A 25,321-nucleotide genomic window follows, 5' to 3' on the forward strand; every position below is an offset into this window, starting at 1 on the left:
ATTTGGGACGCATACAGCCCCTCTGCCCCCTCAGTGACGAGCCCTGGGACTGAAGGGAAGGGAGTGAGATTCCGGAATGGAACTCAGCCGTCAACCTCTGTTGTTCCCAGCACCATGATGTCTCCATAGCAACTTAGCAGCAGCTGGTTCTGGAAGGAGAACAACAACTCCCCCAGAGCAGGAGTGGAAGACTGTTTAGGAATCGTCTTTTTCACCCTGTTCATCCCACTGTCTCATCCTCCTTTCCAAACGTGTGTTCCTCTACGCTTGATCCAGGCAGTGACATTCTGTTTACCATCCCTCCCCCTCATCCTTTCCTACCCTCCTTTACATTCCCTCCCTCCCTCCTCTTCCAAAAGCCCTCTCTCTCTCTCTCTCTCTCCACCTCCTCTTCCTCCGTTCCGGTTCAGTCTTTTCTCTGCGTCATCGTTCCTCCTCCACTTCCTACTGGCTCCATTTCCTGTTTCCTGGTTCAGTCCACCTTCTCTACCTTGCCGATGATCTTCTCCTCAAAGATGGGCAAGATGGCGTCGTCCTCTCTGACCTCCTCAAACACCACGCCACAGTCAAACTCATCACTCACCTTCTTAAAGTAGAACCTAGAGGACACACACACACAATGAATCAACACACACATACACACACACACACACACAATGAATCAACACACAGAGCAAGTAAGGACAGAAGACAGAGAGAGCAGGGTTAGAAGAGAGTAGAATCAAACAGGACTTCATTGTCCACAGGTATTCACCCTGTTCCCTTTATAGGGCCCATAGGGTTCTGATCAACATTAGTGCACTATGTAGGGAACAGGGTGCCGTTTGGGACTCAGCCATGGTCTCCAGAGCTTGATCTCCGTGATGACGACCTCTCACCTGTAGAAGCCCTTCTTGGTGAGTAGCTCTTTGAACTGTCCCAGGGTCACCACGCAACCTTTGACCGTGGTGCGGTAGGGGATGGGCTCGCCACAGAAGTAGTACGCCACGGTTACGTTGTCACACTGTGACACCTGCTTCTTACTGCTTAAAGACTTCTGCCTGGAGGGGAGGAGAGACGGAGGCAGAGACAGTACACGGTGACACACAGAGTCTATGTCTGTCAGACTGACTGATCCATCAGCGTATTGGAGTCTCCCTCCTCTACCAATAACCTTACATCTTGTCGTGGATATTCTACACAGGGACACTCGAAGTCAAGCTTATGAAAAATTTATGCACTCACTAACTGTAAGTCGCTCTGGATAAGAGCGTCTGCTAAATGACTAAAATGTAAAAATGTAAATGAATCATTCTTTATTATCAGCGTGCTGGAGAGGTTCCTACCAACTCAATGCACCAAGTACACATGTCGATCAGGAGCTCCACCGGGGCAGTCCCGTTAGTCCTCTTATATACAGACAAGCTATATTTGCATGATTTAGCTTATTCATCATTCATAAGTAATTCATCATTAACGTTTGCTTCATTAATGTGACCGACCAATACTGGGTCATGCATGTGACAGACCAATACCTCACAAGGCTTCTTCTCCCTAAACTGAGACCTTGAAACTGAGATATCTTTCGTTCTCAAAACAAGAGTCTGGGCGTACTGCCAAATTGCAGATACTGATAGTGATGATTTGTTAAATCACTTGCAATCTTAATCCCAACCTAAACCCCTCCTCTCGAGTCTCCTGCTAGAACCCCTGATCCTAATCTCAACACTAACCCCTAGTCCCAACCTGAACCCCTGATCCTAATCTCAACACTAACCCCTAGTCCCAACCTGAACCCCTGATCCTAATCTCAACACTAACCCCTAGTCCCAACCTGAACCCCTGATCCTAATCTCAACACTAACCCCTAGTTCCAACCTGAACCCCTTATCCTAATCTCAACACTAACCCCTAGTTCCAACCTTAACCCCTGATCCTAATCTCAACACTAACCCCTAGTTCCAACCTTAACCCTTCCTCCTCTCACCTCTGCTTAGCCTGCAGCAGGGCGGACCTCCTCCTCTCCTCCTCCAGTCTCCTCCGGGCCTCCTCTAGTTGGGTGAGGGGGTTGGGTGCGGGGTTGGGGGGCATGGTGGGGTCCTGGATGAAGGGGTGGGAGGGCTGCACGTTGTTCCGCAGCTGGGCACTCACCCAGGGGTGCACTGCCCCAGGACGCTCCACCGAGCTGGGCCTCGACACCTCCACACTCCCCTGGGTCTTCCTGGAGCCTGTAGTACTCCTAGAGGGGAGAGCGAGAGAGAGGAGGGGAGAGAGAGAAAGAGAGGAGGGAGAAAGAGAGGAGGGAGAGAGAGAGGAGGGGAGGGAGAGAGAGTGGAGGGGAGAGAGGAGGCGAGAGCAAGAGAGGAGGGGAGAGAGAGAAAGAGAGGAGGGGAGAGAGAGAAAGAGAGGAGGGGAGAGAGAGAGGAGAGGAGGGAGAGGAGGGGAGAGAGGAGGAGAGAGAGTGAGAAGGGGAGAGAGAGAGGAGGAGAGAGCAAGAGAGGAGGGGAGAGAGAAAGAGAGGAGGGGAGAGGAGAGGGGAGAGAGAGAGGAGGGAGAGAGGAGGAGAGAGCGAGAGAGGAGGGGAGAGAGAGAGGAGGGAGAGAGGAGGAGAGAGAGAGGAGGAGAGAGCAAGAGAGGAGGGGAGAGAGAGAGAAGGTTAGTTAACATTGGAGTGAGTGAGGGATTGAGAGTGCGTCCTACCCGTGTGTGTGTGTGTGTGTTACCCGTGTGTGTGTGTGTGCGCGTGTGTGTTACCCGTGTGTGTTCTTCTTGTGTCGTAGTGCCTCCCCCTCCATCATCCACTGCAGTATCTTGTGGTTTCTCTCCAGGTCCTCCAGCGGTACCTGGGCCTCCTGGACACGCCCCTCATCACCTTTACCTGCCGGCTCCGCCCCCTTCTTAGAGCCGCGCTTCGATAGGGTGCTGCCCTTACTGCTGGGGTACAGGGAACACACACAGGTCAGGATGAAGAGACACACGGGTCAGGATGAAGAGACACACGGGTCAGGATGCAGAGAGACACGGGTCAGGATGGTAAGACAGATGTGCTCAAGTCACTAAACATCCAAGTCTGGTCCCAAGTCCCTTGTAAGTGCGAAAGAATGCTCTCCAATTACCTTTCAAAGTGAATATGGTATCTTAGAAAGCAAGCTAGTTGACCGTGTTCCACATTAGTAAGGCTAGCTAGTCTAAACCAATACAGACGCTATCCAACATTGGATCTTGTAGTGGGATGTAGAATTAATATGTAAGTCAGAGACTTTTTATAAGTCAAGAACTGTACTGGTCATGAAAAACCGTGACTGGAGTCAGAGTCTAGTTGGAGTCCTGTCCTGGAGTAGTACAGCACTGATAACACATAACCCCCCTCCCCCCTGGTACTAACCTGATAACCCCCCTCCCCCCTGGTACTAACCTGATAACCCCCCTCCCCCCTGGTACTAACCTGATAACCCCCCTCCCCCCTGGTACTAACCTGATAACCCCCCTCCCCCCTGGTACTAACCTGATAACCCCCCTCCCCCCTGGTACTAACCTGATAACACCCCTCCCCCCTGGTACTAACCTGATAACCCCCCTCCCCCCTGGTACTAACCTGATAACCCCCCTCCCCCCTGGTACTAACCTGATAACCCCCCTCCCCCCCTGGTACTAACCTGATAACCCCCCTCCCCCCTGGTACTAACCTGATAACCCCCCTCCCCCCTGGTACTAACCTGATAACCCCCCTCCCCCCCTGGTACTAACCTGATAACCCCCCTCCCCCCCTGGTACTAACCTGATAACCCCCCTCCCCCCCTGGTACTAACCTATAGCCCAAGGCGTCCATGGTCCCAGCCCCGTCCGCGTAGTTGCGTCCCTTCCCGGTAGCGTAGTGGTGGGCCTCCCCGTTCCACAGGACGCTCCCCTGGGTCCTGGAGCCTCCGCCTCCACCCAGCACCACCTCATCCATCTGGGGTTCTTTGGGCTTGGTGCCCCCTGGGGGGTGGTGGTATCCATGCTTGTGGTGGTACACACCTGAGGGAACAGAGACATATAACTAGCTAACTATAACTATAACTAACTATAACTAACTAACTATAAATAACTATAACTAACTAAGTATAACTCTACCTCCTAACCTAACAAAGATGGTGGTAACCATGCTTGTGATGGTACAGCCTTTACGGACACTTTCAAAAAGAGATACTCATAAAGCATGGAGGAAGCTGTGGTCTTTGATATTTCACCTCTATACCTGGGCCCGTACTCATAAAGCATGGAGGTAGCTGTGGTCTTTGATATTTCATCTCTATACCTGGGCCCGTACTCATAAAGCATGGAGGAAGCTGTGGTCTTTGATATTTCACCTCTATACCTGGGCCCGTACTCATAAAGCATGGAGGAAGCTGTGGTCTTTGATATTTCACCTCTATACCTGGGCCCGTACTCATAAAGCATGGAGGTAGCTGTGGTCTTTGATATTTCACCTCTATACCTGGGCCCGTACTCATAAAGCATGGAGGTAGCTGTGGTCTTTGATATTTCGCCTCTATACCTGGGCCTGTACTCATAAAGCATGGAGGTAGGAGCGCTGATCTAGGATCATAAAGAACATGATTATATGAAGAGCACTCCTACCTCGAGATGCTCTGTGTTCTGTTGGTTGAATACACACCATCACATTGATTATACAACATCAACACTAGAAGAGGTCTATCATTGAGACTAACCTGGATAAATAGAGACAACACTAGAAGAGGTTTATCATGGAGACTAACCTGGATAAATAAAGACAACACTAGAAGAGGTTTATCATGGAGACTAACCTGGATAAATAAAGACAACACTAGAAGAGGTTTATCATGGAGACTAACCTGGATAAATAAAGACAACACTAGAAGAGGTTTATCATGGAGACTAACCTGGATAAATAAAGACAACACTAGAAGAGGTTTATCATTGAGACTAACCTGGATAAATAGAGACAACACTAGAAGAGGTTTATCATGGAGACTAACCTGGATAAATAAAGACAACACTAGAAGAGGTTTATCATGGAGACTAACCTGGATAAATAAAGACAACACTAGAAGAGGTTTATCATGGAGACTAACCTGGATAAATAAAGACAACACTAGAAGAGGTTTATCATGGAGACTAACCTGGATAAATAAAGACAACATACCTGCTCCCATCCCCGCCGGGTCCCCTCCTTTGGCTCCTGGCTTGTGACCTTTGGTCCCCGGAGGCCCCTGGGTTCTCCCAGAGTGGGGCGGAGGGTACACCCCTACCCCTCCGTCGGGGGAGCGGGTTTTGGGTGAGTGTCTCCCGGTGCCTGGTGACTGGCACCCCGGCGTCTTCATCACTCTCTGGACGTGCTCGTCCAAGATGGACTCCGGGTTCTCCTCGTGCGCGTCCTGTAGCGCCAGAACGCCATTGTACGAGGTCTCTGAATAACGGGACCCGTAGTGGGGATGGAGGGACGGGGTGGAGGGGGGGAGGGGCTTGTTGCCGTAGGAGGGGAGGGAGTTCACCATGGAGACGTCGGCGTCGTCGCCCTCCTCCTCCTATCACAGAGCAGGAGAGGAAAGAAGGGGGCAGGGTTAGAGGAGAAGCAGGAAGTGTGTGTGTGTGGGGTGATTACTGTCCAACACACACATGAAAGCACACACACGTCACAGACACGTCACACACACACACACACACACACACACACACACACACACACACACCCCAGTACGTACCAGTCTGACTCTCTTCAGTCTCTCCTCCAGTCTCTCCTGTGCATCTCTCTCTCTCAGAACTCCCTCCAGTCGACTGATGAGGTCAGCAGCAAACCTCTCCGGCTCGACGTGGATGTCCTTCGGCATGCGGTACGTGCGCTATACACACAGAAGATCTATCAGATATGATCTATATAAATGATTACCACAGCCGGCACCGGACAGAGGACACATTCATTCTACCATTATTACCACAGCCGGCACCGGACAGAGGACACATTCATTCTACCGTTATTACCACAGCCGGCACCGGACAGAGGACACGTTCCCGTTATTACCACAGCCGGCACCGGATAGAGGACACGTTCCCGTTATTACCACAGCCGGCACCGGATAGAGGACGCGTTCCCGTTATTACCACAGCCGGTACCGGATAGAGGACACGTTCCCGTTATTACCACAGCCGGCACCGGATAGAGGACACGTTCCCGTTATTACCACAGCCGGCACCGGATAGAGGACACGTTCCCGTTATTACCACAGCCGGTACCGGATAGAGGACACGTTCCCGTTATTACCACAGCCGGCACCGGATAGAGGACACGTTCCCGTTATTACCACAGCCGGCACCGGATAGAGGACACGTTCCCGTTATTACCACAGCCGGTACCGGATAGAGGACACGTTCCCGTTATTACCACAGCCGGTACCGGACAGAGGACACGTTCCCGTTATTACCACAGCCGGTACCGGATAGAGGACACGTTCCCATTATTACCACAGCCGGTACAAGATAGAGGACACATTCCCGTTATTACCACAGCCGGCACCGGATAGAGGACACGTTCATTCTACTAGAACAGTGAAAGTATTTTGTATGTCAAATATTTAGTTGATAATTAAGTATTTTGATAGTGTATTCTTACAGGTATATGAGGTAGGGTATTTTGTATTTATTTAACTAGGCAAGTCAGTTAAGAACAAATTATTATTTACAATGACGGCCTACCAAAAGTAATACAAATATAGGACAAAACACACATCACGACAAGAGAGACGCCACAACACTACATGGAGAGAGACCTAAGACAACACAGCAAGGTAGCAACACCACATGACAACAACATCTCCACTTCGCAACAACATGTACGAAACAACATCTCCACTTCACTGATCCTCAACACTGGGGCCCCACAAGGGTGCATGCTCAGCCCCCTCCTGTACTCCCTGTTCACCCATGACTGCGTGGCCGCGCACGCCTCCAACTTAATCATCAAGTTTGCAGATGACACAACAGTAGTAGGCTGGATTACCAACAATGACGAGACCGCCTACAGGGAGGAGGTGAGGGCTCTGGGAGTGTGGTGCCAGGAAAATAACCTCTCACTCAACGTCAACAAAACAAAAGGAGATGATCGTGGACTTCAGGAAACAGCAGAGGGTGCACCCCCCTATCCACATCAACGGGAACGCAGGGGAGAAGGTGGAAAGCTTCAAGTTCCTTGGCGTACACATCACTGACAAACTGAAATGGTCCACCCACGCAGACAATATGGTGAAGAAGGCGCAACAGAGCCTCTTCAACCTCTGGAGGCTGAAGAAATTCAGCTTATCACCTAAAACCCTCACAAACTTTTACAGATTGAGAGCATCCTGTCGAGCTGTATCACTGCCTGGTACGGCAACTGCACCGCCCACAACCGCAGGGCTCTCCAGTGGTTGGTGCAGTCTGCAGAACGTATTACCGGGGGCAAACTACCCGCCCTCCAAGACACATACAGCACCCGATGTCACAGGAAGGCCAAAAAGATCATCAAGGACATCAACCACCCGAGCCACTGCCTGTTCACCCCGCTATCATCCAGAAGGTGAGGTCAGTACAGGTGCATCAAAGCTGGGACCGAGAGAATGAAAAACAGATTCTATCTCAAGGCCATCAGCCTGTTAAATAGCCATCACTAGCACATTAGAGGCTGCTGCTGCCTATTGAAATCACTGGCCACTTTAATAAATGGAACACTAGTCACTTCAATCATGTTTACATATCTTGCACTACTCATCTCATATGTATATACTGTATTCTATTCTATAATATTCTACTGTATCTTAGTCCATGCCGCTCTGTCAGTGCTTGTCCATATATGTATATATTCTGAAATTCCATTCCTTATTAGTTTTGTGTGTATTGGGTATATGTTGTGAAATTGTTAGATATTACTGCACTGTCAGAGCTAGAAGCACAAGCATTTCGCTACACCCGCTATAACATCTGCTAAACACGTGTATGTGACAAAATACAATTTGATTTGATATGGTAGCAACACAACATGGCAGCAGCACAACACTGTAGCAGCACAAAACATGTTACAAACATTACTGGGCACAGACAACAGCACAGAGGGCAAGAAGGTAGAGACGACAGTGTGTGTCCTTACAGGTATATGAGGTAGGGGCACACGTCCGTTGGCTTTGGCACTGTCATGCATCTCTCTACGATGCTGTTTACGATACCGGTAGGGCGGAATAGCATCCCTGCAACACACACTAGTTAGTTATCAGAAGAACGTGTTTCGGTGTGTTGGTGCAAAAAGTCCATGGCTGTGTGTGTGTCAGTGTGTGTGTGTGTGTGTGTGTGTGTGTGTGTGTGAGACAGAGAGGATATGTTGGTGTGTGTGTGTGTCAGTGTGTGTGTGTGAGACAGATAGGATATGTTGGTGTGTGTGTGTCAGTGTGTGTGTGTGTGTGAGACAGATAGGATATGTTGGTGTGTGTGTGTGTGTCAGTGTGTGTGTGTGTGTGTGTGTGTGAGAGACAGATAGGATATGTTGGTGTGTGTGTCAGTGTGTGTGTGTGTGTGAGACAGAGAGGATATGTTAGTGTGTGTGTCAGTGTGTGTGTGTGTGAGAGACAGATAGGATATGTTGGTGTGTGTGTGTGTGTGTGTGTGAGACAGATAGGATATGTTGGTGTGTGTGTGTGTATGTCAGTGTGTGTGTGTGTGTGTGTGTGTGAGACAGATAGGATATGTTGGTGTGTGTGTGTGTGTCAGTGTGTGTGTGTGTGTGAGACAGATAGGATATGTTGGTGTGTGTGTGTGCATCCATGTGTGTTTCAGCGTGTGTACTCACACACTGCTGTCGGTCAGTGAGAGTGTGTCAACGTCGGAGGCGCTGGACATGCTCTGCTGTTCACTGTCGTTAGCGCTGGTGGCAGGGGCGCGGGCGTAACCCATGTTTACGTAGTAGGGGTTAACTACCGGCTCTCTGCACGGTCTGAGAGGAGAGATGGTTACACACACACACACACGCATATATACACATACATGTACAGTGCATTCCAAAAGTATTCAGACCCCCTTGACTTTTCCCACATTTTGTTATGTTACAGCCTTATTCTAAAATGGACAGAAAAAAATAAAATATCTCATCAATCTACACACAATACCCCATAATGACAAAGCAAAAACTGGTTTTTATAAATTTTTGCTAATTAAATTGATTGGACATAAGGCCCCACAGTTGACAGTGCTTGTCAGAGCAAAAACCAAGCCATGAGGTCGAAGGAATTGTCCGTGGAGCTCAGAGACAGGATTGTGTCGAGGCACCGATCTGGGGAAGGGTACCAAAACATTTATGCAGCATTGAAGGTCCCCAAGAACACAGCGGCCTTTATCATTCTAAAATGGAAGAAGTTTGGAACCACCAAGACTCTTCCTAGAGCTGGCCGCCCAGCCAAACTGAGCAATCTGGGGAGAAGGGCCTTGTTCAGGGAGGTGACCAAGAACCTGATGGTCAGTTTGACAGAGCTCCAGAGTTCCTCTGTGGAGATGGGAGAACAACCATCTCTGCAGCACTCCACCAATCATGCCTTTATGGTAGAGTGGCCAGACGGAAGCCACTCCTCAGTAATGGCACATGACAGCCCACTTGGAGTTTGCCAAAAGGCACCTAAAGGACTCTCAGACCATGAGAAATAACATTCTCTGGTCTGATGAAACCAAGATTGAACTCTTTGGCCTGAAGGCCAAGCATCACCTCTGGAGGAAACCTGGCACCATCCCTACGGTGAAGCATAGTGGTGGCAGCATCATGCTGTGGGGATGTTTTTCAGTGGCGGGAACTGGGAGACTAGTCAGGATCGAGGGAAAGATGAACGGAGCAAAGTACAGAGAGATCCTTGATGAACACCTGCTCCAGAGCACTCAGGACCTCAGACTGGGGCGAAGGTTCACCTTCCAACAGGACAACGTCCCTAAGCACTCAGCCAAGACAACGCAGGAGTGGCTTCGGGACAAGTCGGCAGGTAGCTTAGTGGTTAAGAGCGTTATGCCAGTAAACGAAAGGTCGCTGGTTCTAATCCCCGAGCCGACTAGGTGAAATATCTGTCGATGTGCCCTTGAGCAAGGCACTTAACCCTAATTGCTCCTGTAAGTCGCTCTGGATAAGAGCGTCTGCTAAATGACTAAAATGTAAATGTAAAATGTAAGTGTCTTAATGTCCATGAGTGGCCCAGCCAGAGCCAGGACTTGTTCCCGATCGAACATCTCTGGAGAGACCTGAAAATAACTGTGCAGCAACGCTCCCCATCCAACCTGACAGAGCATGAGAGGATCTGCAGAGAAGAATGGGAGAAACTCCCCAAATACAGGTGTGCCAAGCTTGTAGCATCATGGCAAAGAAGACTTGAGGCTGTAATCGCTGCCAACGATGCTTCAACAAAGTACTGAGTAAATGGTCTGAATACTTATGTAAATGTGATATTTCCATTTTTTATAAATAAGCACAAATGTCTAAAAACCTGTTTTTGCTTTGTCATTATGGGGTATTGTGTGTAGATTGATGAGGAAAAAAAATATTTAATCAACTTTAGAATCAGGCTGTAACCTAACAAAATTAGGAAAAGGTGAAGGGGTCTGAATACTTTCCGAAGGCACTGAATACAACGATAAGGCACAGGGTGCCTTCATCTGCTCAAAGGCCAAATTACATCTCATAGGCAGACAAGGAATAGTATTTCATCCATTTATGTTAATGACATAGCTGATGAACTTGAAGTGATTTAATAAGGAAATACACTCTTTCTACGATACACTGCATCGGTCTCATCTATCGGACGGCGAATTGGATTCCTTTCTTGATTCAGTTAATAACTCTGTTAAGCCTATAGAAGAAAGGTTTAAAGAAACTCTGTGATTCTGATATAGATATTACTGAGTTGGACCAAGCCATTAAACAAATGGCTATAGTTAAATCTCCTGGCCCGGATGGCCTGACTCCTGAATTCTATTGACATTTTAGACCTGATATTTGAGAGTTATTGCTTTCGGTCTACAAACAGGGTATTGCTAATGCCATCTTACCACCTCCTTTGAGACAGGGACTAATAGTTATTATACCTAAACCAAAAGAAGGACTCTTTACTTGGACAACTGGAGACCAATCACGTGGTTGGCAACGGACTATAAAAATTACTAGCCCATGTCTATGCTTTTAGGCTGAAAAAAGGCCTTGATGTGGTCCTCTGGAGCTCAATTGGTAGAGCATGGCGCTTGTAACGCCAGAGTAGTGGGTTCGATCCCCGGGACCACCCATACGTACAAATGTATGCGCACGACTGTAAGTCGCTTTGGATAAAAGTGTCTGCTAAATGGCATATTATTATAATGATATAATCAGTATAACTCCAATCAGCCTTCATTAAAGGAAGGAGTATTCATAACCATATACAATTGGTATTATATATTTTGGATTACAGGTAGTTCATAGAAGAACATGGCTTTATATCGTTTAGTAAAAATGTTTTAAGGCTTTTGACACTTTAGAGCACAACTATTTAGATCTCTACTTTTGGGTTCGGGGAGAATTTCTGTAAAGTGATAAGGATGATGTATAATGATACTAGCAGTTCGGTGGCTATGACTAATACATTTGCACAAATGTCTAAAAACCTGTTTTTGCTCTGTCATTACGGGGTATTGTGTATAGATTGATGAGGGGGGAAAAATAATTTAATCAATTTTAGAATAAGGCTGTAACGTAACAAAATGTGGAAAAGGTGAAGGGGTCTGAATACTTTCTGAATGCACTGTACAAACACATATATATATATATATACACACAGACACATTCAAGACCAGGGCTATGATGATACCAGTATCGCAATATTTGGAATATATAAATGATATATATAAATGAAATATATATATATATTTTGAATATATAAATGAAAACAAGAAGCAGATCAAACTCTGTATGTAAATGATTGTGGCTATATCTTGGAAAATAAATAAATGTGGCTCTGGATGACAGCATGATGCTGTTGGTTTCCAACATCAGGGCTGTTCTCCTAAAGAAGGGACCTCCGCTTTGTGTTTTGTTTCCTTGCCACGGCGGTACTGGTATCATCCCGGCCCGGGACGCGTACAAACACACAGATTCTCTACAGGGACAACTACATAGCAACCACTCTGACAAATACTAAACACTGTCATCAATTTCACACAGACACACAGATTCTCTACAGGGACAACTACATAGCAACCACTCGGACAAATACTAAACACTGTCATCAATTTCACACAGACACACAGATTCTCTACAGGGACAACTACATAGCAACCACTCTGACAAATACTAAACACTGTCATCAATTTCACACAGACACACAGATTCTCTACAGGGACAACTACATAGCAACCACTCTGACAAATACTAAACACTGTCATCAATTTCACACAGACACATAAACACTCTCTCTGGTCTCCTACCTGTACTCTCTGCTATCCCCTGCCCTCCGATTGGTCGACACTCTGTGAGGAGCAGTCTCCATTAGCAACCTCTGAGTCAGCCTGCTGGCCTGCGTATCCACGCCCTCCTCTTCCTCCTCCTCCTCCTCTCCCTCCTCCCGGCACCTGAATCACAACCCACCTTTATTCACCAAGTACATTTACATGGACCAGGCATTAGACCTGGTGAGATGGTGCTGACAACAATAAACCCAATATACAGACAGAATACAGACAGAGGAATGTCCACATTATCTAGACACACACCTCCACTCTACGTCCTCCGTGAGGGTGGGCAGGTAGCCAGGCCCCGGTGGCCCAGGACCAGTACCCGATGAGGAGCTGTGGTCGCTGGGTGGTTTGGGGCTCTCCTCCCCTGTCTGGGTGTACTCCAGGTACAGGTCTGACTTGAGGAACAGAGGGTAGGTGTTCTCCTCCATGGTGCTCTGGATCTCTGTCTGGGCCTTGGGAGAGAGACAGCATGGGTTCGGTACAAAGTTCCAAAAACATTAGCGTTCATTTAGGCTAGAAACAAAGAAAACGAAAAGTGAGATTTAAACAAGTCAACAACTGTATTGATCCCAGAGAGGGAAGCTGGGTTCTTCACCAGCAGCAAACGCAGTTGTTGGTTATGGCTTAGCTACCAGCATATCCACCCCTTGTCCACAACTGTTCTTGAAAATATGTTCGCAATGAAGCTCAATTAATTTTTTTCCAGATTCCTGTGTCTCCTGCCACTGAGAGGAGGATATTAAGAATGTCTTCTCAACAATCTACCTGGTCAATGAAAGGTCATTAATAAAACAACAGATACCTGTTCCAACATGGCGTAATGATTGATGTATTGATTAATTGATACTTGTTCCAACATGGCGTAATGATTGATTGATGTATTGATGTATTGATACTTGTTCCAACGTGGCGTAATGATTGATTGATGTATTGATACCTGCTCGAACATGGCAGGGTCCAGATGCAGTCTAACCACACAGTCTCTGATGAAGCTCTTGGTAGCTGGTTTAATCTGCCTCGACACGATCCCGTTACTATCCTGGATATACTTCCTGGAAAGACGGGGAGAGAAAGAGAGATAATGAGAGAGAAAGATGGAGAGAATAGAGAGATGAGAAAGAAAAGAGAGAGAGAACTCATCCCTACCTGTAAATGGCCTTGGCCAGCTTGGGCCTCTTCTCCTGGCTGCTCTTCCTGAAGCCGGAGCAGGCGAACCAGAAGTCAAGCTGGTCCCCACAGCCCTCCTGTCTCAGGAAGCCCTTGAACAGCTGGATGCCCTCCTGGTCATCCAGGAGAGAGTGGAGCGACTCGGCCCACTTCAGGTAGGGAGGCGTGGGGGAGGCGCTGCCCTCAGGCTCGTACCCTAGGTCCAGGTCCGGCCGCCTGGGAGTGGGGGTGGCCGAGGATGGGGGCTCGCTACTACGGAAGGAGGGGTCTGTTTTGGATGGGGGGTAGTAGGTGGACTGGGTGGGGGGGCGGCCTCCATGGCTGGAGGGGAGGCGGTGGGGGTCACGGTCGCCCCCCTCTTCTCCAGGCACGGGGGGCCGAGGGGCGTGCTCTGTGAAGTGGCTGTGGGGGTCCATCCCCACCCCTAGACCCCCCAGATGGTCGCCCCCCCCCACCCCCCTGTACGCCCCCTGTGGGTCACGGACCACACTCATGTCTCTGGTTGGGGACCACTGGGTTGGGCACCGGTCACAGCCACACCTCTAGAACAGCTGAAGATGAGCGATTCTCCCTGTGATAGAAGAGGAGAGAGGAGGGCCATGAGTGAAAGAGAGGAATGATCCTCCCTGACAGAAAGGAGAGGGGGGTGAGAGCTGAACTATAGGGTGAAGAAATGAGCTAAGGTTGGCGTGGTTAGACCCACACATACTGATCCCAGATAGACCCTGGGAGAAAAGAGGGGGATAGAGTAGAGAGAGAACGGGAGAGGTGAAACTGAAAGATGACTGATTATCTCTGAGTGAGAGAAAGAGAAGAGGATAAAAGAGGAGAACGGGGAACGAGAGAGCGATGTCCAGCGGTGCTCACGTGATTCAAGATGAGCTGATGATAGGCTGTAACATGGAACCACTGGTCTTCTTCTACAGACACTCTGAAGAACCTCCATCACAACGAACGTGTTATGAAGAGCTAACAACAAATAACTAGCTAACTAATCACAGAGGTTATACCTGGCACTAGCTAGCATAGCCATGGTGATTTCAACTTTCACCATGAAGGCTAACAGCAATGATCAACACAGACTAGTTAACACATAAGGTCATTATAAACCATTGGTTAGCATTAGTTGTTAGCCAGCTAGCTAGGTAGTGCCGTAATAGCTAATAAAACAGAAGTTATGGTTAAAGAAGGTAACGGTGGCTAACTAACGTTAGCTAATAGCTAGTTAGCTTTGTTACAATAACATCACCGGTAACGTTAGCTAGCTAGCTGCCTGGTTAACAAAACATAGCTAGCTACTTAGCTCTATATTAGCTCTATAACTGTTAGTTAGCTAGCATCAGGTCAACAATAACAATGAGTTTGCACTTCATTACATTTTACTTCATGACATGTGTACTGTAGCTAGCTATGTAGGTAGCAACTAAACAATGCATTTTCAAAGATGGCTACACTAACTAGCCAACGTAAGTTCTACCCTCTCGCTCCCTCTACTCCGGCTAGGTAGCTAGCCTCTCCCTCTCATTGCTTTGAAGTGGGATCCCATTCATCTTGGCCTCTTGCAAAGACGGTGGGGGAGGGGTAACAGGCAACAAACTCCACAACCACACAAGACGGGCCTGCTGCCTTCTCTTTCCTCCGCCAAACCACTTGAGGTAGCCCGCTACACTAACTTCACATAGTAAACATTAGCCAGATTGCTAACTAACTCGGACGGCGAACACAGTTGAGCGTTCTCGAACGGGATACGAACATTCCAGAGCCGTTAGATCGATCAACGCGCAACAGTTCCAATCATTCGATCAAGGATCAAACACACAAGAAGAAAGCGAAGGCACGTTTCACCCCGCCGCTTGCCTTAGCGCTAGCTAGCTACCTAAACCCCAAAACATCCCGTATTTAGTGGCTTAAAGTATACAACCTACCGTATCTGAAAGCCCGCACCCCGTTTTCCACCGCATCGGGGATAGTGGCGAGAACAGTAGTGTGTGAAACGCGGCATAACTTGGCAGTATTCAATTGTTAAAGAAAACAACCCTTCTGTCTTGCCCTCTCAACTCCCCAATGGCCATGGTGGTCTCCAATACACTCCAAGCAGAGAGAGAATGCGTGTGTGAGTATGTGACGGTCGGTGTGTGCTAATACAGAGTGTATGTTTAACAGCGCCTCGTCCGTTCTGAACGACACACTACACCCGGAACGAGGAGAATGTTGGAATGTCCCGTGGAGCGAATGTTCAGAACATTGCCAATAAAAAAAACAATAAGAAACCAAATATTATGTAGGTATTGAATTGACTCAATTAAGAAAACATGATGGGTAATGGTACAGAATATTGGTTAAACTGTTTGGTTATTCAGGAAAGATTAAGAAGACAAATTATATCTCAATCATGAAAAATAACGTGTCTGTCCTCGTGCAGGAAAGGGCTATAAGGTACTTTTAAGAAATTATCAATTTGGCTACACAATGAATACATTACATTTACGTCATTTAGCAGACGCTCTTATCCAGAGCGACATTGATGACACCCGTTGCATTACATATGAGATAGAATGGCTAGAAAATAACCAAGCAATTACAAACGACTGATCAATAAGCAGAATCAGAATCAATACTTTTCTTGCAATGTGAACAGAATGGCAAAATAATAGAATGATGTAGCCTAACGTGCAGCTTTGAACGATTATAGGGTCCAACGTCCGCTACAAAAAAAAATAAGAAAAAATCCTAAATGACTGCATGCGCTCAGTAAAAAACAGCCAGGTAGACTAACCTAAAGCAAAATTAGCCTATTGTCTTCGATTCAAAAAAATAAAATAAAGAGAATCCCTAAAATTAAATAGACAAAAGAAAACCAGAAACAACAGCCCAAAACACAGACATTATATAAACGAAGAAATCTGTATCTTTCTACCTTCCTGCTGTTGCTGCTCTGGTCGCCTCGCGCAGAACCCATCTCCAGAGTGACTGACAGCAGGACAGCGCGAGAGCATGCTGCCGACAGCCGAGCTGTCAGTCACGCGCCTGTAGTCAGTAAGTCAGGCATCGACCTGTGGAGAGAAGGGAGGGAGAGGAGGGAGAGAGAGGAGGGAGAGAGAGACCGAAAAGGAAGGAGGGAGACTCAATAGTAAAACCAAGTCATTATACTCATAGTTACTATTCCAGTGCAATCAACCATAGACTATGTATTCAAACATATAAATATAATAGAATTCTAGTTAACTATAGCCTATGTATTCAAAATATAGAAATATCATAGAATTCTAGTTATATGTATTCAAATAGGTCTATGTTTGACAAATTCCTATTATAGCAAAAATGTCAATCATTCTCACCTTGAAACAGCTACACCCAAGTATCCTGTATGATCTGCCACTCCTCTCCAGTGGCTGCTGTTCATCCCATTCCCAGACCTGCAGGTGGACCACCAGGCCAGCAGGGGGGGCGCTGCTCTGTCCATACAGGTAACAGAGGAGGGGTTCCACACCTGGCTGCTGCTAGGTCCTCTCTCCATACCGCCCTGGAGAGAGAAAGATAGTTTATTTCACTTTTGTTTACTATCTACTTCACTTGCTTTGGCAATGTTAACATATGTTTCCCATGCCAATAAAGCCCTTACATTGAATTGAATTGAGAGAGAGAGAGAGAGATAGAGAGAGGGGGGTTCAAACAGGTGTCTCTATTGGGGAGGGAGGAGAGAGAAGGGGGGAGAGAGGAGGGAGGGAGAGAGAGGGGGTAGAGAGAGACAGAGAGAGAGGGCGGTCAAGCAGGTAGCTTAACTATTGGGGAAGGAGATCGATAGGGAGAGAGAATTGGGATTGGAATTTCGTATTGGGGAAGGGAGAGAACAGCGGAGAGAGACCGACAGACTCCAACTTCTGTAGTCCAGACTAGAGTCATATCTCTGTCTAGGTAAAGTCTATATAACTCTACTGTAGTCCAGACTAGAGCCATATCTCTGTCTAGGTAAAGTCTATATAACTCTACTGTAGTCCAGACTAGAGCCATATCTCTGTCTGGGTAAAGTATATATAACTCTACTGTAGTCCAGACTAGAGCCATATCTCTGTCTAGGTAAAGTCTATATAACTCTGCTGTAGTCCAGACTAGAGCCATATCTCTGTCTGGGTAAAGTCTATATAACTCTGCTTTAGTCCAGACTAGAGCCATATCTCTGTCTAGGTAAACTCTATATAACTCTGCTGTAGTCCAGACTAGAGCAATATCTCTGTCTAGGTAAAGTCTATATAACTCTACTGTAGTCCAGACTAGAGCAATATCTCTGTCTAGGTAAAGTCTATATAACTCTACTGTAGTCCAGACTAGAGCCATATCTCTGTCTAGGTAAAGTCTATATAACTCTACTGTAGTCCAGACTAGAGCCATATCTCTGTCTAGGTAAAGTCTATATAACTCTACTGTAGTCCAGACTAGAGCCATATCTCTGTCTAGGTAAAGTCTATATAACTCTGCTGTAGTCCAGACTAGAGCCATATCTCTGTCTAGGTAAAGTCTATATAACTCTACTGTAGTCCAGACTAGAGCCATATCTCTGTCTAGGTAAAGTCTATATAACTCTGCTGTAGTCCAGACTAGAGCCATATCTCTGTCTAGGTAAAGTCTATATAACCCTGCTGTAGTCCAGACTAGAGCCATATCTCTGTCTAGGTAAAGTCTATATAACTCTGCTGTAGTCGAGACTAGAGCCATATCTCTGTCTGGGTAAAGTCTATATAACTCTGCTGTAGTCCAGACTAGAGCCATATCTCTGTCTAGGTAAAGTCTATATAACTCTGCAGTAGTTCAGACTAGAGCCATATCTCTGTCTAGGTAAAGTCTATATAACTCTGCTGTAGTCCAGACTAGAGCCATATCTCTGTCTAGGTAAAGTCTATATAACTCTGCTGTAGTCCAGACCAGAGCCATATCACTGTCTAGGTAAACTCTATATAACTCTGCTGTAGTCAAGACTAGAGCCATATCTCTGTCTGGGTAAAGTCTATATAACTCTGCTGTAGTCCAGACTAGAGCCATATCACTGTCTAGGTAAACTCTATATAACTCTGCTGTAGTCCAGACTAGAGCCATATCTCTGTCTGGGTAAAGTCTATATAACTCTGCTGTAGTCCAGACTAGAGCCATATCTCTGTCTGGGTAACGTCTATATAACTCTGCTGTAGTCCAGACTAGAGCCATATCTCTGTCTAGGTAAAGTCTATATAACTCTGCTGTAGTCCAGACTAGAGCCATATCTCTGTCTAGGTAAAGTCTATATAACTCTGCTGTAGTCCAGACTAGAGCCATATCTCTGTCTGGGTAAAGTCTATATAACTCTTCTGTAGTCCAGACTAGAGCCATATCTCTGTCTGGGTAAAGTCTATATAACTCTGCTGTAGTCCAGACTAGAGCCATATCTCTGTCTGGGTAAAGTCTTTATCACTCTGCTGTAGTACAGACTAGAGACATATCTCAGTCTGGGTAAAGTCTATATAACTCTGCTGTAGTCCAGACTAGACCCATATCTCTGTCTAGGTAAAGTCTATATAACTCTGCTGTAGTCCAGACTAGAGCCATATCTCTGTCTAGGTAAAGTCTATATAACTCTGCTGTAGTCCAGACTAGAGCCATATCTCTGTCTGGGTAAAGTCTATATAACTCTGCTGTAGTCCAGACTAGAGCCATATCTCTGTCTAGGTAAAGTCTATATAACTCTGCTGTAGTCGAGACTAGAGCCATATCTCTGTCTGGGTAAAGTCTATATAACTGTGCTGTATTCCAGACAAGAGCCATATTTCTGTCTAGGTAAAGTCTATATAACTCTGCTGTAGTCCAGACTAGAGCCATATCACTGTCTAGGTAAACTCTATATAACTCTGCTGTAGTCCAGACTAGAGCCATATCTCTGTCTGGGTAAAGTCTATATAACTCTGCTGTAGTCCAGACTAGAGCCATATCTCTGTCTGGGTAAAGTCTATATAACTCTGCTGTAGTCCAGACTAGAGCCATATCTCTGTCTGGGTAAAGTCTATATAACTCTGCTGTAGTCCAGACTAGAGCCATATCTCTGTCTAGGTAAAGTCTATATAACTCTGCTGTAGTCCAGACTAGAGCCATATCTCTGTCTGGGTAAAGTCTATATAACTCTGCTGTAGTCCAGACTAGAGCCATATCTCTGTCAGGGTAAAGTCTATATAACTCCACTGTAGTCGAGACTAGAGCCATATCTCTGTCTGGGTAAAGTCTATATAACTCTGCTGTAGTCCAGACTAGAGCCATATCTCTGTCTGGGTAAAGTCTATATATCTCTGCTGTAGTCCAGACTAGAGCCATATCTCTGTCTGGGTAAAGTCTATATATCTCTGCTGTAGTCCAGACTAGAGCCATATCTCTGTCTAGGTAAAGTCTATAACTCTGCTGTAGTCCAGACTAGAGCCATATCTCTGTCTGGGTAAAGTCTATATAACTCTGCTGTAGTCCAGACTAGAGCCATATCTCTGTCTGGGTAAAGTCTATATAACTCTGCTGTAGTCCAGACTAGAGCCATATCTCTGTCTGGGTAAAGTCTATATAACTCTGCTGTAGTCCAGACTAGAGCCATATCTCTGTCTGGGTAAAGTCTATATAACTCTGCTGTAGTCCAGACTAGAGCCATATCTCTGTCTGGGTAAAGTCTATATAACTCTGCTGTAGTCCAGACTAGAGCCATATCTCTGTCTAGGTAAAGTCTATATAGCTCTGCTGTAGTCCAGACTAGAGCCATATCTCTGTCTAGGTAAAGTCTATATAACTCTACTGTAGTCCAGACTAGAGCCATATCTCTGTCTGGGTAAAGTCTATATAACTCTGCTGTAGTCCAGACTAGAGCCATATCTCTGTCTGGGTAAAGTCTATATAACTCTGCTGTAGTCCAGACTAGAGCCATATCTCTGTCTGGGTAAAGTCTATATAACTCTGCTGTAGTCCAGACTAGAGCCATATCTCTGTCTGGGTAAAGTCTATATAACTCTGCTGTAGTCCAGACTAGAGCCATATCTCTGTCTGGGTAAAGTCTATATAACTCTGCTGTAGCTACTGTCTGCCTGTTGGTGTTGTTCATCCTCCAGGGTCTCCTGTTCTGCCCTTCCTCTCAGGGTAGGAGGCTACATGGCGGGCATGTCAAACCTATCACCATCACCACAGATTTAATGTATCGCTATGCGTACACAATACACACACACACACACACTTTGACGCACACACACACACGCACACTCACACTTGCGCACACACACACACACACACACACACACCACAGTGGAGACAGTAGAGTAGCAGGACATAGGGAGTATATGATCAGTCTGACCTTTTTATCATATCTAGTGGGGATGTTGCTACTTATTAATCAGTAATGACCCCAGTGTGTGTGTGTGTGTGTGTGTGTGTGTGTGTGTGTGTGTGTGTGTGTGTGTGTGTGTGTGTGTGTGTGTGTGTGTGTGTGTGTGTGTGTGTGTGTGTGTGTGTGTGTGTGCGTGCATGCGTGTGTGGGTCTGTGTCCTAAGGGAACTTCGGTTCAGCTAAACAAAAGGTCACCTCACTGGGGAGCCAAAGACACAACTGCCCCCCCCCCCCCCCCCCTTCCCCTGCTCCTTAAGCATGTGTATGTGTATGTGTGTATGTGTTTAATCCCCCTCAACCCTCCCACCACCTACTCTGCTCTGCATGTGACCCACCGACACACACACACACACACTCTCTCTCTCTCTGCCATTGTCTTGTGTAATCTTTAGCCAGCTGAATGCTACTATGTAGTCTACAATGTAATAATGTCTATGGCTGGATTGTTTTAGAGCTGCTGCACATGATCAGGTGGACTCCATGATGGTGATTACGTAAGCATGCAGTAAAATACATTATAGAACACACACCAATGATGCAATAACGATCCAATCAGAACCATTCTAATAACCAAGCCAGATAATCATCGCAATGTAGACGCACATATCCCAGACTGTCTGGCACTAGGTGAGTTTGTCTGTGTGTGTGTGTGTGTGTGTGTTTGTCTGTGTGTGTTTGTCTGTGTGTGTGTGTGTGGGTGTTTGTCTGTGTGTGTGTGGAGTAAAGGTGGTATTGTAAAAACTGACTCAAGGACAGTTTCTTGTCATAAAGCCTGGCTCGGTAACCGTGGCGACTTAGGGACATGTGACGTGGACCCATGGAATGCGGTCGCCATGAGAGATGATGCTGAACAATCTATGAGGTATCGTCTCCTCCTCCAATCAAGACTATTGAGATACACCCTTTATCTGTGGGTCCTAGACCAGGGTCCAATCAAGACTATTGTCAAAACAATGTTTAGCTACCCAGGAAAGGGCTAGGAATAGCCCATATTAATATATGTAGCTTTAGAAACGAGGTTCAATCAATCACTTGCTAACATTGGATAACATTCATATACTGGCCATCTGAAACACATTTAGATAATTCCTTTGATGATACAGCAGCAGCAGCAATACAGGGAAATAACAAGGAATGGTGGAGGTGGAGCTGTTTATATTCCGAGACATATTCCTGTAAAGCTTAGAGAGGATAATAATAATAATAATAATAATAATAATAATAAGCCATTTAGCAGACGCTTTTATCCAAAGCGACTTACAGTCATGTGCGCATACATGTTTACGTATGGGTGGTCCCGGGGATCGAACCCACTACCCTGGTGTTACAAGCGCCGTGCTCTACCAGCTGAGCTACAGAGGACCACACCACCTTATTAATCACAGTATCCTCCCTTGCCAGGTAAGGATCTCATGTCAAATGCTGTTGAAGTAATATGGCTACAGGTTCACCTGCCTCATCTAAAGACTTATTTTGGGGTGCTGCTACTTGCCAAGTGCTAGCAGTCAGTATTTGGATAATATGTGTGCAATGCTTGATAGTGTGTGTGTGTGATGTTAACAGAGAGGTCTTCTTTCTGGGTGACCTGAACAATCAACTGGTTAGCAACTATCTGTCCTGTCAAGAGGACGCTTCTAACTGTGACTAATGCCTGTAATATGACCTAGGTTATCGCTCAGCCAACTAGAGTGCATACCTATAGTGTTGGATCTGTGAGCTTCTAACTGTGACTAATGCCTGTAATATGACCCAGGTTATCGCTCAGCCAACTAGAGTGCATACCTATAGTGTTGGATCTGTGAGCTTCTAACTGTGACTAATGCCTGTAATATGACCTAGGTTATCACTCAGCCAACTAGAGTGCATACCTATAGTGTTGGATCTGTGAGCTTCTAACTGTGACTAATGCCTGTAATATGACCTAGGTTATCACTCAGCCAACTAGAGTGCATACCTATAGTGTTGGATCTGTGAGCTTCTAACTGTGACTAATGCCTGTAATATGACCCAGGTTATCGCTCAGCCAACTAGAGTGCATACCTATAGTGTTGGATCTGTGAGCTTCTAACTGTGACTAATGCCTGTAATATGACCCAGGTTATCGCTCAGCCAACTAGAGTGCATTACCTATAGTGTTGGATCTGTGAGCTTCTAACTGTGACTAATGCCTGTAATATGACCCAGGTTATCGCTCAGCCAACTAGAGTGCATACCTATAGTGTTGGATCTGTGAGCTTCTAACTGTGACTAATGCCTGTAATATGACCCAGGTTATCGCTCAGCCAACTAGAGTGCATACCTATAGTGTTGGATCTGTGAGCTTCTAACTGTGACTAATGCCTGTAATATGACCCAGGTTATCGCTCAGCCAACTAGAGTGCATACCTATAGTGTTGGATCTGTGAGCTTCTAACTGTGACTAATGCCTGTAATATGACCCAGGTTATCGCTCAGCCAACTAGAGTGCATACCTATAGTGTTGGATCTGTGAGCTTCTAACTGTGACTAATGCCTGTAATATGACCCAGGTTATCGCTCAGCCAACTAGAGTGCATTACCTATAGTGTTGGATCTGTGAGCTTCTAACTGTGACTAATGCCTGTAATATGACCCAGGTTATCGCTCAGCCAACTAGAGTGCATACCTATAGTGTTGGATCTGTGAGCTTCTAACTGTGACTAATGCCTGTAATATGACCTAGGTTATCACTCAGCCAACTAGAGTGCATACCTATAGTGTTGGATCTGTGAGCTTCTAACTGTGACTAATGCCTGTAATATGACCTAGGTTATCACTCAGCCAACTAGAGTGCATACCTATAGTGTTGGATCTGTGAGCTTCTAACTGTGACTAATGCCTGTAATATGACCCAGGTTATCGCTCAGCCAACTAGAGTGCATACCTATAGTGTTGGATCTGTGAGCTTCTAACTGTGACTAATGCCTGTAATATGACCCAGGTTATCGCTCAGCCAACTAGAGTGCATTACCTATAGTGTTGGATCTGTGAGCTTCTAACTGTGACTAATGCCTGTAATATGACCCAGGTTATCGCTCAGCCAACTAGAGTGCATACCTATAGTGTTGGATCTGTGAGCTTCTAACTGTGACTAATGCCTGTAATATGACCCAGGTTATCGCTCAGCCAACTAGAGTGCATACCTATAGTGTTGGATCTGTGAGCTTCTAACTGTGACTAATGCCTGTAATATGACCCAGGTTATCGCTCAGCCAACTAGAGTGCATACCTATAGTGTTGGATCTGTGAGCTTCTAACTGTGACTAATGCCTGTAATATGACCCAGGTTATCGCTCAGCCAACTAGAGTGCATACCTATAGTGTTGGATCTGTGAGCTTCTAACTGTGACTAATGCCTGTAATATGACCCAGGTTATCGCTCAGCCAACTAGAGTGCATTACCTATAGTGTTGGATCTGTGAGCTTCTAACTGTGACTAATGCCTGTAATATGACCCAGGTTATCGCTCAGCCAACTAGAGTGCATACCTATAGTGTTGGATCTGTGAGCTTCTAACTGTGACTAATGCCTGTAATATGACCCAGGTTATCGCTCAGCCAACTAGAGTGCATACCTATAGTGTTGGATCTGTGAGCTTCTAACTGTGACTAATGCCTGTAATATGACCCAGGTTATCGCTCAGCCAACTAGAGTGCATACCTATAGTGTTGGATCTGTGAGCTTCTAACTGTGACTAATGCCTGTAATATGACCCAGGTTATCGCTCAGCCAACTAGAGTGCATACCTATAGTGTTGGATCTGTGAGCTTCTAACTGTGACTAATGCCTGTAATATGACCCAGGTTATCGCTCAGCCAACTAGAGTGCATACCTATAGTGTTGGATCTGTGAGCTTCTAACTGTGACTAATGCCTGTAATATGACCTAGGTTATCACTCAGCCAACTAGAGTGCATACCTATAGTGTTGGATCTGTGAGCTTCTAACTGTGACTAATGCCTGTAATATGACCCAGGTTATCGCTCAGCCAACTAGAGTGCATTACCTATAGTGTTGGATCTGTGAGCTTCTAACTGTGACTAATGCCTGTAATATGACCCAGGTTATCGCTCAGCCAACTAGAGTGCATACCTATAGTGTTGGATCTGTGAGCTTCTAACTGTGACTAATGCCTGTAATATGACCCAGGTTATCGCTCAGCCAACTAGAGTGCATACCTATAGTGTTGGATCTGTGAGCTTCTAACTGTGACTAATGCCTGTAATATGACCCAGGTTATCGCTCAGCCAACTAGAGTGCATTACCTATAGTGTTGGATC

At 46.2% G+C, this 25,321-nt stretch overlaps 1 protein-coding gene across 1 annotated transcript; it reads right to left on the minus strand.

The window, feature by feature from the left end:
- Positions 1-375: 375 nt before the first annotated feature.
- Positions 376-15,728, minus strand: LOC311126682 (axin-1-like). The gene is made up of 14 exons (XM_084200674.1): positions 15,573-15,728; positions 13,627-14,218; positions 13,418-13,532; positions 12,736-12,932; positions 12,451-12,594; positions 8,813-8,956; positions 8,120-8,216; positions 5,706-5,843; positions 5,147-5,528; positions 3,789-3,996; positions 2,734-2,913; positions 1,967-2,218; positions 879-1,040; positions 376-599 (listed from the first exon to the last, which is right to left on the minus strand). Exons 2-14 carry the CDS (start codon positions 14,139-14,141, stop codon positions 473-475), a joined length of 2,661 nt encoding a protein of 886 aa, XP_084056800.1. The 5' UTR covers positions 14,142-14,218; positions 15,573-15,728; the 3' UTR covers positions 376-472.
- Between the last annotated feature and the right edge of the window lie 9,593 nt (positions 15,729-25,321).

Source organism: Coregonus lavaretus, assembly GCF_964263955.1.
Source record: "Coregonus lavaretus genome assembly, contig: HAP1_SCAFFOLD_514, whole genome shotgun sequence".
Classification (NCBI taxonomy): domain Eukaryota; kingdom Metazoa; phylum Chordata; class Actinopteri; order Salmoniformes; family Salmonidae; genus Coregonus; species Coregonus lavaretus.

Coding starts and splice junctions, on each gene's coding strand:
- LOC311126682 (XM_084200674.1), bottom strand. CDS start 14,141: ATGAGTGTGGTCCGTGACCCACAGGGGGCGTACAGGGGGGTGGGGGGG. Junction 12,933..13,417: donor ACCCTGCCATGTTCGAGCAG/GTATCAATACAT, acceptor CTCTCTCCCAAG/GCCCAGACAGAGATCCAGAG. Junction 3,997..5,146: donor CCCGGCGGGGATGGGAGCAG/GTATGTTGTCTT, acceptor CTGTTCCCTCAG/GTGTGTACCACCACAAGCAT.